The 13,500-nt window shown below is 39.4% G+C and overlaps 2 protein-coding genes across 12 annotated transcripts in view; one reads left to right on the top strand and one right to left on the bottom strand.

Annotated features, from left to right (window-relative positions):
- LOC121595626 overlaps positions 1 to 13,500 on the top strand; it is a 205,807-nt gene that overhangs the window by 103,665 nt on the left and 88,642 nt on the right. The window lies entirely within an intron of this gene.
- LOC121595628 overlaps positions 1 to 13,500 on the bottom strand; it is a 34,770-nt gene that overhangs the window by 18,703 nt on the left and 2,567 nt on the right. For all 11 annotated transcript variants that reach the window (XM_041919721.1, XM_041919726.1, XM_041919730.1 and 8 more), the window contains 6 exons: positions 5,505 to 5,827; positions 4,887 to 5,059; positions 4,688 to 4,750; positions 3,322 to 3,462; positions 2,963 to 3,092; positions 16 to 149 (listed from right to left, as the gene is read on the bottom strand). In XM_041919721.1, the coding sequence (XP_041775655.1) occupies positions 16 to 149; positions 2,963 to 3,092; positions 3,322 to 3,462; positions 4,688 to 4,750; positions 4,887 to 5,059; positions 5,505 to 5,827 (964 nt within the window). The remainder of the gene's footprint in view (positions 1 to 15; positions 150 to 2,962; positions 3,093 to 3,321; positions 3,463 to 4,687; positions 4,751 to 4,886; positions 5,060 to 5,504; positions 5,828 to 13,500) is intronic.

Raw genomic sequence — 13,500 nt, 5'->3', positions numbered from 1 at the left:
TACACCTTCACTTACCGGCCCTTCATTTCCTCCGTTGGGAAATCGCCAAACCCCCACGGCATCTCCGTCGTACCGAGTATCAGCCCGAAAATGAATCCGAACAGGATCGAGATGAACATGCCGAGGGCGAGCGCTGTGAAGCCAACTTTCTGCGCCCGTGATGTAACGGAAGGGCCCCGGGAAAGAAATGGAAAGAAGAGAAAATTTAAATCGAAACACCAATGGTCCGTGGACACGTTCTGGGTAGCAATTAGCACAGGGCGCACCAGGCAGTACAGTGCAACGTTCGGTTATGTAAATATTTTACTGGAAATTGTACGGACCGGGCTGGACCGAGCCCTCGTATAGTACTCGTATAGGAGTATAAAGTACTGGATCGCGTGCGAGAGAATGCTGGCAATGCTGCGGAATGGGTGGGAGCGCAAGCAAAAACACGGAATTAATCACTGTTCGAACCTGGCACTCGGGCAACCTTCGGAAGTGCTCTTGATGTGCGGGAATGGGTGATGAATGTGTTGTTTGCTTTTTTGACATTCAATTTACCCAAATCGCAACGCAACTCTCGTACCATTTGCTGTCGCCCTTTTGGTACACTTTTCTTGATGTGCAACGGGAATTTATAAGCGTATAAGTCGTTATTTTTATCGATGTATTGGAATAAGAATATGTGAGGTACATCAGGTTGAATTTTATGATTAGGTCTTTTAAATTTTTATTGTAGACTTTATAGACGGTGAAAATAAGTTTGGTTATTTTTTTATGATATCACTTTTAAGATGTGACTGGTAAATAAGACGATAAGAATATTTTTTCCCTATTTAGTCTCATAGCTCACTACCATCAACAAATAATAGTTGCCATATTTGTCTCTTTCATAGTTATTGGTGTGATGATTATGTATATCTCGTTGTATCATAGCTGAAAATGGCAAGGTAACATGAAAAAAGTGGTTGTACAGATATATTGATTTAAAATCATGCTAAAATATGATAGAGCATGGAAATATGAATAAACGAAAGTTTATTAAACGATTGAAAATTTCATAAGCAACGTTTTACTCATGAAATTCAACTAATTTATTGACATATGAGTTGATGCATGTCCAATCCAATGTACCATCCAAAAATGTTATCAAAAATATATAAAACATCAATTTTACTTTTGGAAAAAGAATCTTTTTTACTTTTGTATCGATCTTTATACATCTTTCAGTTATTAGCCAATTATCCAAATAATTTATGTTGATAGACTTGCAGCCTGCGGTGAATAAATGCATGAGTTTTTTGGCTTTTATTAGCTACTTCAATTATAGAAACAAACTACTTCTATCGCTATTAATAGTACATTTCCAGTGACAGAAAAATAATAAGCTTGTACCACCAGTTTGGAGAACCTGAATCAACATATTATTATGTTTCGTTTATTTATCTCTCATTCAAGTTCCATTGTTTCATTTGTTTTTGTAATGTAATTATCATCTATGATAACCTAATCACAAAAAAAAAATCATAATATTGCAAATGCTTCAATGGAAAGCGTGTTCGAAGGAATTGGCGATATGAGGTGGCACATCATAGTGCTGGTTATTTACTTCAAAAAGCTTTTCAACATCAACGGAATACAAAAAAAAATCCACCAAACAATCGTGCAATTATTTAAGGTGTTGAAAATTAACTCTTACTTGCTCACTTGCTAATATTTCACACTCCTTCAAATGTTTTGTACAACTACGAGAGCATAATTCTTTCCAGCAGCATTAAATTCCTTCCCTACTTCACAACATTCACAACTGATTATCCCATCGGACGCGGATGGAGTTGAGGGAAAAAATCATTCAGATGTGTGCAAAACATAGGGCTTGTCCTCTCTTACCCTTCCAAAACCAACGACTACTTTCACACTCTCAAAACGCGAGGCAATTAATTTTTAAACTACTCCCTTTCTGATACTTTACCTTTCAACCTTACACCGTTGCGGGCCCCGGTGGGAGAAACTTTCCTGCATTTCGGTTCCCTCCCCCGTCACCTCCCCATCGGCCACATCGCTTTGAATGAAAATGTTTTAATTTAAATTTTCATCGACTGAGAACACCTGAGAACCGCAGCATTTTTGTTTTGCTCGTCTGTTTTTTTTATAGTTCCAGCCTCAGTTCACCATCTGCTCTTTGGTGGGCTGGAAAAGTTCCGTGTGTGTGTGTGTGTGTGTGTGTGTGTGTGTGTGTGTGTGTGTGTGTGTTTGTGTGTGTGTGTGAAGAGCGGTTTTTTTTATTTGTAACCAAAAAGTCGGCTTTATGAAAGTGAACTTTTACCCTGACTTTATGTTACGCGAATTCCGCTCCAGTGGGCGATGGAAAATCTGTGAGTTTTCATTGCCTTTTTGCATCTGAAAGTTGTTATTTTTGATTCCTCTCTCCTTCTCTGTCCTCTGTATGGCGCAGGTTTTTGGAAATGAGTAGTATTCAAAATGCTAAGCGATGGATAAATTTATTGGACTTTTTAAACAAGTTTACTGGATGGTGTTTTGCATGTTTGTTGCTACTAAAAACTAACTCTTATGATGTTGCTAACCATACTGAGAAAGAGTTTTCATATTATTATTATTTTTTCTATAACATTATGGGAATGTGTATTCATAGTCGGTCAGCAGTATTCCATGGGCAAAAACTGTTACAACTTTGTTAACAAAAAACTTACTATTTCTACTATGAGCAAACGCTTTTTTACGAGGTTTTCTATCCAAACATTTCTATTCCATCCTACTTTTTGCTTAACCATCGCGAAACGTTACGTGTTCCATCAACACATACCTAAAAGCATATTCGTGTACACTCTAAAGCTATTCAAAAATCGAAATATCTCCTCGTGCAGCAGAGCTATGCATAGAGATGGGAGCGGCAAAGCGAAGCACACGATCGCGTGGTGAAGCACACAAACCCCCCTAGACAGGCAACCACTCCACTTACCACAAGCTCGCGGTCCGCTATGATCGTTCCGAAGGTAATCGACATGACCGGCCCCATCAGTGGTGAGACCAGCATCGCGGCTACAATGTTTGGTGCATTATTTTCCACCAGCCCGAGGGCGGCCAGCGAACTATAAAGGAAAGGGAGAGAGGAGCAAAATCAAACTACGAAAAAAAAATAACAAACCAGCGACTGCTGAAATGACCTGATGAAGTGATGCAAAGTGTTTCGTTTAGAAAAATTTGCTCGCGCTTCGTCTGGTGGAGGAAGTGTTCATCTTTTTTTTTTGTTTAGCTAGATGATGATGAGGTGAAACCGTTCTAGATGCACTGAACCAAGCAGCTACGGCGTATACTTACTCAGCCGTAACGATGAGCAGCAAATAGTCGAACGATAGAGAGCCGCCGGCTCGCACACCATCGACGACCTGCTTCACGGTGAGCTTCGAGCGGATCGAGTCAACGAAGTTGTTCCATTTGGAGTTTTCCTCACACTCATCGCTGCCATAGTAGCACGGGAGAAATGGGAAATAAAGGGATTGAAGACACATACATTCCTCGTACCTTCCCCCCGACACTCTCTCTCTCTCTCTCTCTCACACACACACACACACACACACACACACACACACACACACACACACACATACATGTTTGAACGTTTAATTAAGCGTCACATCTAAAGCGTTTTTCCCTTGGATCAGACTTCCGCAACAGAATCTTAAAGGACATTTAATTATCGTCCAATGACGGGACATTTAATCCATCTCGCCCGTTTGCGCACGTTTTGCAACGTCAAAATCGGTTAGAAAGCTCCGAGGGGCGAGCAAAGTTTAATTAAAAGTCAACTCACTTGCCAGTCAACCCCGGTTACTGCAGCGGCCGCCACCCCGTCTTCACCGAAAGGGATTAACTACGGTGGATGAAAAATCATTCACTCCGAGCGAATAAATAAGGGAATTAATATTCACCGAGTGAACGTAACGACAGAGTGAAAGAAGAAGAAGAAGAAGAAGAAACTATCACCTAAAGATGTAACGCCCGGTTACACTCCGTTCGATGGGTGTAACCTTTTCTCTGTTGTTTCACCAGCCTTTCATAGCTGCAGTGAAAAGAATATTGAATTCAGTGCTTTCATGCACCCTTTGTTTCACTTTATTCCCCTCTTCTTGAGTTAAGTTTTGCATCTTTTTTTTCCAAGATCATATTGCTTCCTGCACATGCACGTTGCAATGTTGCATGCTGCACAGCGTACGTGAACCTAATCAAATTATGCAAATGCACAACGACAATAACGATGTCGACGCTGGACGCTGGAAGAAGGTGAAATACAGTAGGGAAGAAAGAACTAAGTAGCAGACAAAAAATAGAGAGAAAAAAAACACACACACACACACCGTTCTAGCCAATGCAACAAAGCTTTCGCAGCAGTTGGCAGCACTGTAACAGAATAAAAACAGACGGTACAAAGACGTCCTTTGGGGGGGGGGGGGAAGACAAAGCGTTTGCCAAGAGACAAGGACGATGTACGCAGGACGGAATTTCCTTCCGCAGACAAGTCACTGCTCTTCATTTAAATAATAGTGAGCGGCGCTGGATGGTTTCCAAAAAGCAAATGTATCAGTGTGTGTGTGTGTTTTTGTGCACACACGGTAATTTGCCTGGTTGAGAGGGAGAACTATGACGCGAGACTACGGGGGGAAACCTGGGGAATAGAAAACGTTACCCATATTCATCTTCGTTACTGGTGTCATTCGAGCCGTCGTAGCTGACGCTGCACGGTAGCACGCTGAAGGAAATGGAAATGGAGATAAAGCATGATTAAAATCAGAATTTGCTTCAGAAGCTAGGAAAAATAATATTTTCCATCTGGACAAGTTATAATATTGCTACAATGTATATGTAACAATATTATTCCAACTTACCTGACGCTGGAATTGTACTTCACGCCTATTCCAAGCTCCGTCAGACAGTGGAGAGTTGTTTCGCAAGGATCACCGGCCGCTAGGGGGAAGACGACCTGGTAGTACTGCCCCTCCTTGTCCGGGTGCCAAATGACCCGGTCAATCTCAAGCTTCTTAAGCAACTCGTCCAGAACCTACACAAATCGAAATTTTGATCGTAAGCCTTGTAAAGTTTGTTTTATCGAATACTTGCTGCTGCAGCTGGCACTCCGCAAAACTCAAGCCTCCAGATAAGCTCCACTTAAAACATAACCGCCGTCGTGCAATCCAAACAACTGGATGAACTTTTTCGCCTACGAAAACATTGCCACAACGAACAACGGCCCCAGCGCAGCACCCAAAGGAGAGTACACTCGCCAAACGGAAAAGATTTATATCGTCCATCCGCATGTCCACGGATGCACCGTTCCAGAACCGTTAATGAAGGACAGTGGCGGGTGGGGTGAAGCTTTTTATCACCGTCACATCCTCAACTTTGCGGTCGACGCTTGGTTGGCCACGCGTCACACACCAGCGGCGTGACCTTGATAAACGGTTTGTGTTTGTTTCGGAATGTAAGGGGAATGGAGGCAACCTTACCTTTTCAAGCGGTGCCGAACCGGCAACGCTGGGCGGTGGTCCTTTTATCGCGTTCACTCCGTACCCCGGTGGTTTGGGTGGTTTCGCTTTGTTTGCCGTGCGTCGTCCCTGGACTGCGTGTTTGTCACGCAGCTCAACCTCGAGCCGCAACACTGCATTCCCGGCTGCATTGTGGGCTGTGGTGGGTGTCCGTGGCCCTCGCGGACCTTGGGTCACGTTTTCTGGCAGATTTATATTAAGATTACGTGCCGGTGTTGTTGAGTGTTGTTGGGGGGTCGATTCCGGTGGAGGTAACTGTTCATTATTAGGTGCATAGTTTATGCCTGTGAGGGAGGAAAATATCAGTTAGTGTTCGAGTCAAAACTTTACTTTTTGTGTTAAAATGAAAAAAATAATAACCAATAACAATGATAGTAATAAATAAGTCTAATAATCTTGCACAAAAATAGACAAACTTTCATTGGTATCTTTCGTGTTGTTATTACTTAATATTGCCTTTGCTTCTAAAATGGAAATGTAATGATTTTAACATTTGCAAAATGTTGAAAGGGTGCAGCAATTTGTCGCGATAACAATACACAACCTAATCTCGTTAGAATAATATTCAATTCTCTAACGATTCCCAATCGAAACTCATACCAATTCCGATCAAATTGTGATAGAATAGCAAACAAATCCCAATCGATTCCCGAACGGAATCCGTTCAGATTAGTATTCTTTTACTTATCGAGTCTCTGAATTTTAATATTCACAAATCTCCTAACAACACTACTTTAAACGTGTGAATCATTAAATAATTATACTTGTTCATAAATCACAAAAAAAAATCAATCGTTTAACACTAGTAGCAACCTTAATTGAACCATTTTCATGTATATATATAATCTCTTGTAATTGTTCAGCATATTATTACAGCAGTATGAACACTGAAAGATTTTTTAAAATCCTAATTACTACAAGCTATTATTTGTGCAAGATTAGCTAGCCACCTTAACGGATAGCCGGTTGCGTGGTATAGCCGTCAAATTCATGGTCAATGTACATGTGCACCAATTCGTTCAAACGGTGATGATGAGTGATAAAACGAATAATTCAAACTGTTTATATCAAAAATTCTATCCTTGAATTGGATACTTTTTTGAATACTCAAGCTCATGATGATCCTAATGATGATAATTACTACTGTCCTATAATAGCAGCTGCTCTACTATGACACCAGCCTCTGAAAAAATGGTGATTTGTAGCTGAATGTCTAAGCATGTCTAAAGTACTGAAACATGTTTTAGACACCACCACAGGATATCATGAAAATAATTTCAATGATTTCCTGTGAGTTACTTTCAAATTAGTATCTTAAGACAATTTGACTTTGACTTTGACAGTAGCGTATTTTGTAGTGCTGAAATTATGTATTGCGTTGTAAAAGTACTCATACTCTTTAAAAGATTTCAATGAAATATCATTCCACACAATGGCTAATGGTTGCTAATTAGCTAATGGTTGATCGTGTAAATCTCGTTTAAATCAGAAAATACATTATATATGTATCAATTTTCTACTGATGTCTTTTTTTGATACTTTATTTTATTTTAAAACATAAAATTGTGATCGAAATAGTCAAACTAATGAACTGCAGGTCGTTCTCGAGATACGCGATACCTCTTTAAATAGTCCTAAAGTTGACTGAAGTTGTCTTTTGAACAAATTGTACTGATTTCACACATCAATTGTCAAAGGCAAAACAAATTCCGTTTTGGTGCAATTGTAAAAATCATTGGAAAATGCGCTACATTAAGGTAATCTTTAGTCAGAATCCTATCGAATAATTCATAAAATGGCTTAAATCTACAACCTTGGGGAAAATTATATGAAAATTAGCTACATTTTGAAATCCGTTGAAATTCGTGAAATTCGACCTGCGCGGAAATTGTGGAAATTCCACTATTAAGGCCGGGCTACATTGATCGTACTCCGTAGTGTAATTTTTATTTTCACTAGCGCATCTGGCGACGACCAGCGCAAGCTAGATGTCGGTATAATTTATGTGTCAAAATTATTCATACTTGGTGTCTCATCAAGTTTCGACCAGGCTACTTGTATGCCGTTTGAAATGTTGATAAACGTCCATAAAATGCAACAAAGTAGGCCGTTATTTGTTGTTGTTGGACAAATCGTCATTCATACAAAGCGCTAAGCAACATTTCTCCGCATCTTCAGGCCGGGCTACATTGATCGTACTCCGTAGTGTAATTTTGATTTTCACTAGCGCATCTGGCGGCGGTTGGCGGAAGCTTTTTTTGGTCATCAAGAGAATGGTCGCACCGGATCTCAAAATTAAGTAGTTTTTTCATCGTTTTTTGAAGCGAAAATGGCTGAAATACTTGCACAATATGTTTATCTATCAATTACAAAGCTTTGCCAGTCCAGTTAAAGTAAAAAACATGGAAAATTAACATATTTTCTGGAGCGGCTCCAAATTGTTTGGCAAAATGCTTCGGTCAGCCGCCGCCAGATGCGCTAGTGAAAATCGAAATTACACTTGCGATTACGATCAATGTAGCCCGGCCTTTAAGGCCGGGCTACATTGATCGTACTCGCAAGTGTAATTTTGATTTTCACTAGCGCATCTGGCGTCGGCTGGTGGAAGCTTTTTTTGGTCGTCGGGAGAATGGTCGTGCCGGATCTCAAATTTAAGTAGTTTTTTAACCGTTTTTTGATGCGAAAACGGCTGAAATACTTGCACAACATATTTATGTATCAATTACAAATCTTTCCCAGTCCAGTTAAAGTGAAAAACATCGAAAAATAACGTATTTTCTCGAGCAGTCCCAAATTGTTTGGCAAAATGCTTCGGTCAGCCGCCGCCAGATGCGCTAGTGAAAAACGAAATTACGCTACGGAGTACGATCAATGTAGCCCGGCCTTTACAGCATATCTCTGGGATAGCCTGTATTCTAAAGGCCGGGCTACATTGATCGTACTCCGTAGTGTAATTTTGATTTTCACTAGCGCATCTGGCGGTGGCTGGTGGAAGCTTTTTTTGGTCGTCGGGGGAATGGTCGTGTTGAATCTTAAAATTAATTAGTTTTTACACCGTTTTTTTATTCGAAAACTGCTGAAATACTTGCACGACATATTTATCTATCAATTACAAAGCTTTTCCAATCCAGTTAAAGTAAAAAACATGGAAAAATAACGTATTTTCTGAAGCGGCTCCAAATTGTTTGGCAAAATGCTTCGGTCAGCCGCCGCCAGATGCGCTAGTGAAAATCAAAATTACACTACGGAGTACGATCAATGTAGCCCGGCCTTAACAAAATTATCTCGGGCCATAGTTTAAGGATCCCTGATTCAAACAATAAGAAGATATTACATTGATTAGGTACTTTGCTTAAGTTGTAAAGGCCGGGCTACATTGATCGTACTCTCTGGTGTAATTTCGATTTTCACTAGCGCATCTGGCGGCGGCTGACCGAAGCATTTTGCCAAACAATTTGGAGCCGCTCCAGAAAATATGTTATTTTTCCATGTTTTTTACTTTAACTGGACTGGAAAAGCTTTGTAATTGATAGATAAACATATTGTGCAAGTATTTCAGCCATTTTCGCATAAAAAAACGATGGAAAAACTACTTAATTTTGAAATCCGGCATGACCATTCCCTCGATGACCAAAAAAAGCTTCCACCAGCCGCCGCCAGATGCGCTAGTGAAAATCAAAATTACACTACGGAGTACGATCAATGTAGCCCGGCCTTAATAATTTTGAATAAGATAATATTTTCTGTTTTGTATAGAACAATTGTAGCTAATTTTCATCACTTTTACTCACAGGTAGTACAAATATTAAAATTTTACATACACAACTTAGGTGGATGCTATTACAAGCTTCTGAAGTCTTGCTCACATTTCTAGAGACATGAATAAAGGCATTTAAATAATTCGGTAGAGCAGGTACATTGAAATAAAGTAGTTCCCAAATTCGTCATGAAAAGCAGCTCATATTGTTAGTCTTTGAATATTCATCCTATACTTTTCCATGTCCTGTACTGCCTTCAGAAGGGGTAATAAAACTAAACATTGTATGGTCTAGGTTTTACAACTATCCGAAAAAATCAGAGTTCAACGATAGCTACAAACAAAGTATTTACTTCATTAGTAAAGTTAAACTCTGTCTTTGTTTTAGTGCGTGTAGCTACTGATATTGAATTGGTTAACGAATCAGAGGAATACAGCTCATTATACAAAATGTCCTTCTGGATGCATTTTCTTTCTTGCAAAATATTCTTTGTAGCATACTAGTTTCTTCTCCCAAAGCGCCAATAGATGCTGGTGCATTCATAACGTTTTCCTGTTATTCGTATAATTTCAGAATTATTTTCCTTACATCCGTCTATAATCTGGAGTAGGACCAAAAGTTATTTGATTCTAATTTGCTTCATTATATTTAATAATAAAGTTAGGTTAGAATAGAAATTTACATATTAGATAAGTACATGAGCTGAAACTAAGATACACAGCTTCGTAATGGAAATTAAAATCACGTAGAATATAGTTTTGTAGAATACACTAAATACGCTACACTAGGCTCCTATGGAGCCGCCTAGTTGCGCATGTGTCTGTTTTTAGAAAAAGTCGATGTGATAAAACTTCAATAAAATTCGCGTTCGCAAACTTTCGCAGAATATTTCTTCACAGATTGATAGTATATATATTACACTATTATGTGACATATATGAGACAACGCCACTCTACGCCACTTCAATAATGGCATCATGTCAAAAATTAAAATGATGAAATTTTTTAGGAAGTTTCTTCAGTTATTATCGTTTATTTTTGCATGAAATTAACTTAACTCAAAATCTTTAATGTATTTTTAAAGCTGACTAAATATCCTTTTTAAAATATCTAAACTTATCAAAATCGGTTTATATTTGAAAAAGTTACAAAGGTTCAAGATTTTCCAAAAAAGTGAAAAAATTTCTGCGTTTTTTAACAAATCTCGACTTTGAAAGGTCTTTTCTAGAGAACCAGAAAAGATAAAGAGCTCATATTTGGTATTTTTCTTAGTTTAACCCTTAGTATTAAAACCTATAATTTGGAATTGCGCTATTACAAAGTAGATTTTTTGAATTTCATCCCGGCAAATGCCCATTGTGCATTGGGGCGGTCCCGTGGTACAGTCGTCAACTCGAACGACTCAATATCATGCCCGGTCATGGGTTCAAGCCCAGAATGGACCGTCCCCCCGTAGCAAGGATTCACTATCCGGCTACGTGGTAATGAATTAAGTCTCGAAAGCCTGTCCACGTAGAACGTTACGAAGAAGAAGAACAGGGATAAATATTTACGGAATCCTACATTAGCCATTCTAAAACAAAGCATAATCCGGTGTTACAAAATGTAAACAATAATCGCTAATTTGAAAAAACAGTCAAAATAATACCACAAAATTATATAATAAGCTTAAAAAGCGTTGCTCAAATGTTCAGGGCAGTTTTTCCGATTATTTTGTTTTCTTTTCTTATTTACTCAGCCAAAACATCCTGATGCTTCAGGTAAAAAGGTCAAGTTTCTTGTATCTTCTACTAACAACACGGAAAATAACTATATACAATTCACAATAGTGTCCTCAGTCTAACGCTATTTTAACAAAAAGAAAAATGAACTATTTTGTTTGTTACATTTTGTTCAAATGTATTTGATCTTCTTTTTCTCGTAGCAACACTCACCATTAGACAAGGTTCCAATCTCCCTTTGCCACTGTGTGGAACTGAATCAAAGTGCAGTTTACTATCGAATCTCCCATTTCTACCCTGGTCGCATCCATTAACAATATCATTTCGTCCTTCGCTGCACTCTCAGCGACGGAGGTTCATTCGCATTCACCACTTGCGCCGCGGATACGAATGAAGAGCTGCTGGCGGATGAGCGATTTGTTTTCTTCGTTCGCCATCAGCAGCTCCCCATTCAAAACCGGTGCAAAAGTGGAGCAAAACTCATCTGCAAATATTTACCCAACCCAGTGCTGCCCTCGGGGGTGTGGTGCAGCAGGTAGCGGATGGAGGAAGGAATGTTTCCGCTTTGCGAAGCACGAAGCATCCTCGTGGCCCGGTATTCCTTTTTATGGTGTTTCATTTTTTTTTTATTTCTATTCCTTCTGGCGAATGTAATAGTAGTTGGTAGATGATTTTCTATTTCTGTGCGTGCTTTTTGCACTTTCTCTCTCCTTGGTTCGGTCCCCGGTGTTCACTTTTATTTCCTCTAGATATTGGGGCTAAAAGCTCGCCGTAGAATCAAATGAAGGGCATCGAATCGAATGGCCGAAAAATAAACGACACAGAAGTAGATGAAAACGTCGTCGCTTTCGCCGTGTTCTGGCTTATGGAAGCGTAAGAAAACAGCCCAAAGAACAAAATGGAAGTTGAATATAGACCAACTTGCATCGCGGAAATAGAATGCAAGCAGAACGACGCTAGTACACCAGGTGCACGATATTTAGCTACGAAATCTCCGCCGATTTCGTTGTTCCGGGGGAGGAGAGTGGTCGTCTCTAGGAGAGCCGATTGATGACGGAAAGGAATTTTATTTTTCCGCTCTACCAAACGGCCAAAGCCAAACACAATCAAGCTTCCGGCCCGGTCGGCGGTACCAGGTGCATCACGGTTTTGAAGCCCTTTTATTCTCGCTGCCAGCCTTCGACTACCACGCGATTTCGGCTTCATTTCTATTCGACTGGGTGAAATCTACACAGTACATGTGCGGGGTCTCTATCAGTGTGGAGTTCCTTTTCTATTTTTCCAACTGCAGTAAAAAGTAAGTTCATTTGCCTCTTTCTACGAGCGGCCTGCTTTATGCCCGGAAGCTTCCCATCAGGAAGTAATCACTCTTCTTCGAGCAGATGGGGCAGGCTTTTTGATGCCGATTTCTGTCTCGGTGCTTTGAAATGTATGGTTGCACTTTCTCCGTTTGTTTTTTCGGGAGCAAAACGATGCATGCTGCGCGCGGCACAAAGCATACAACAACAACAACAACAAACAACCGGCCCGAAGGTGAATGGAATTCGGCTAAAATATGAAGCGCATTCTTTGAAAACGGTATTTTTCCCCTATTTCAGTTGATAAGAAATCTTGGACCGCTCATCGTAGTGGAAAAAATGATACCGACGGCAAGTAATCAGAGAAAACTGAGTTTTCTTTTGCTAATGGAAAATTGGATGCTACTGCCCAAACATTGATGAAATCTTGCACAAAACCGAAATGAAATTTCAAAACGTCACTCAAATTGTGTTGTTCCATAAATCCATACTTGAAATTCTTTATATTGCATTGAAAACTAGAAATAAATAAAGTATGTTTATATTCTTGGACATTCTCTCCCCAGATACTTAAAAATTGCCAGCGAAAACTTTTAGATTAGTTAGGCCGTATCACTAACCCTTATAAAAAACTCCTTCCAGTTTTACATGTAAACTAGATAATAATTTCAAATAAATTCACTACAAATGATATCAAGTTTTTCAAGATTACTGGATATAAGGTAACTGCAAGAATAAAATTGCTAGTAAAGAATAATTTGATATATTAAGATTTGAGTTAAATTTCTCATTAAAAGAGACGAATAAGGCCAATAGACTCAAAGCATCGGTAAAATGATCTTCGACATATTCCACTTTTTGGTTTAAACACTTTATGTGTTTAATAAAATGTTGCTGGTGATATGCTGCGGCATCAACTTCTACCCGAGCTACGCTGGCATGCGTACTAGTGAGATCTTAAGTGTCAATATGCTCCATTAATGTGTCATATGGGCAATGTACTTAGTGATATGGGTCCTTCATCTTTAACTTTTGCTTTTTTTCGTACCAATTATTTGAACTCGATACCTAATGGTTCTCACGAAATCATTTACCGTTGGAGCACGTGCTGAATTGGCTGGTTATTGACTAGATGTGGGCTTTTAATGAACCATATAAAATATTCCATTGGTTTACCTTCG

The sequence above is a fragment of the Anopheles merus genome, chromosome 3R (genome assembly GCF_017562075.2).
Source record: "Anopheles merus strain MAF chromosome 3R, AmerM5.1, whole genome shotgun sequence".
NCBI lineage: Eukaryota > Metazoa > Arthropoda > Insecta > Diptera > Culicidae > Anopheles > Anopheles merus.
The sequence above is the reverse complement of the archived record's forward strand: the minus strand, read 5'-3'. Positions and strand labels throughout refer to the sequence as shown.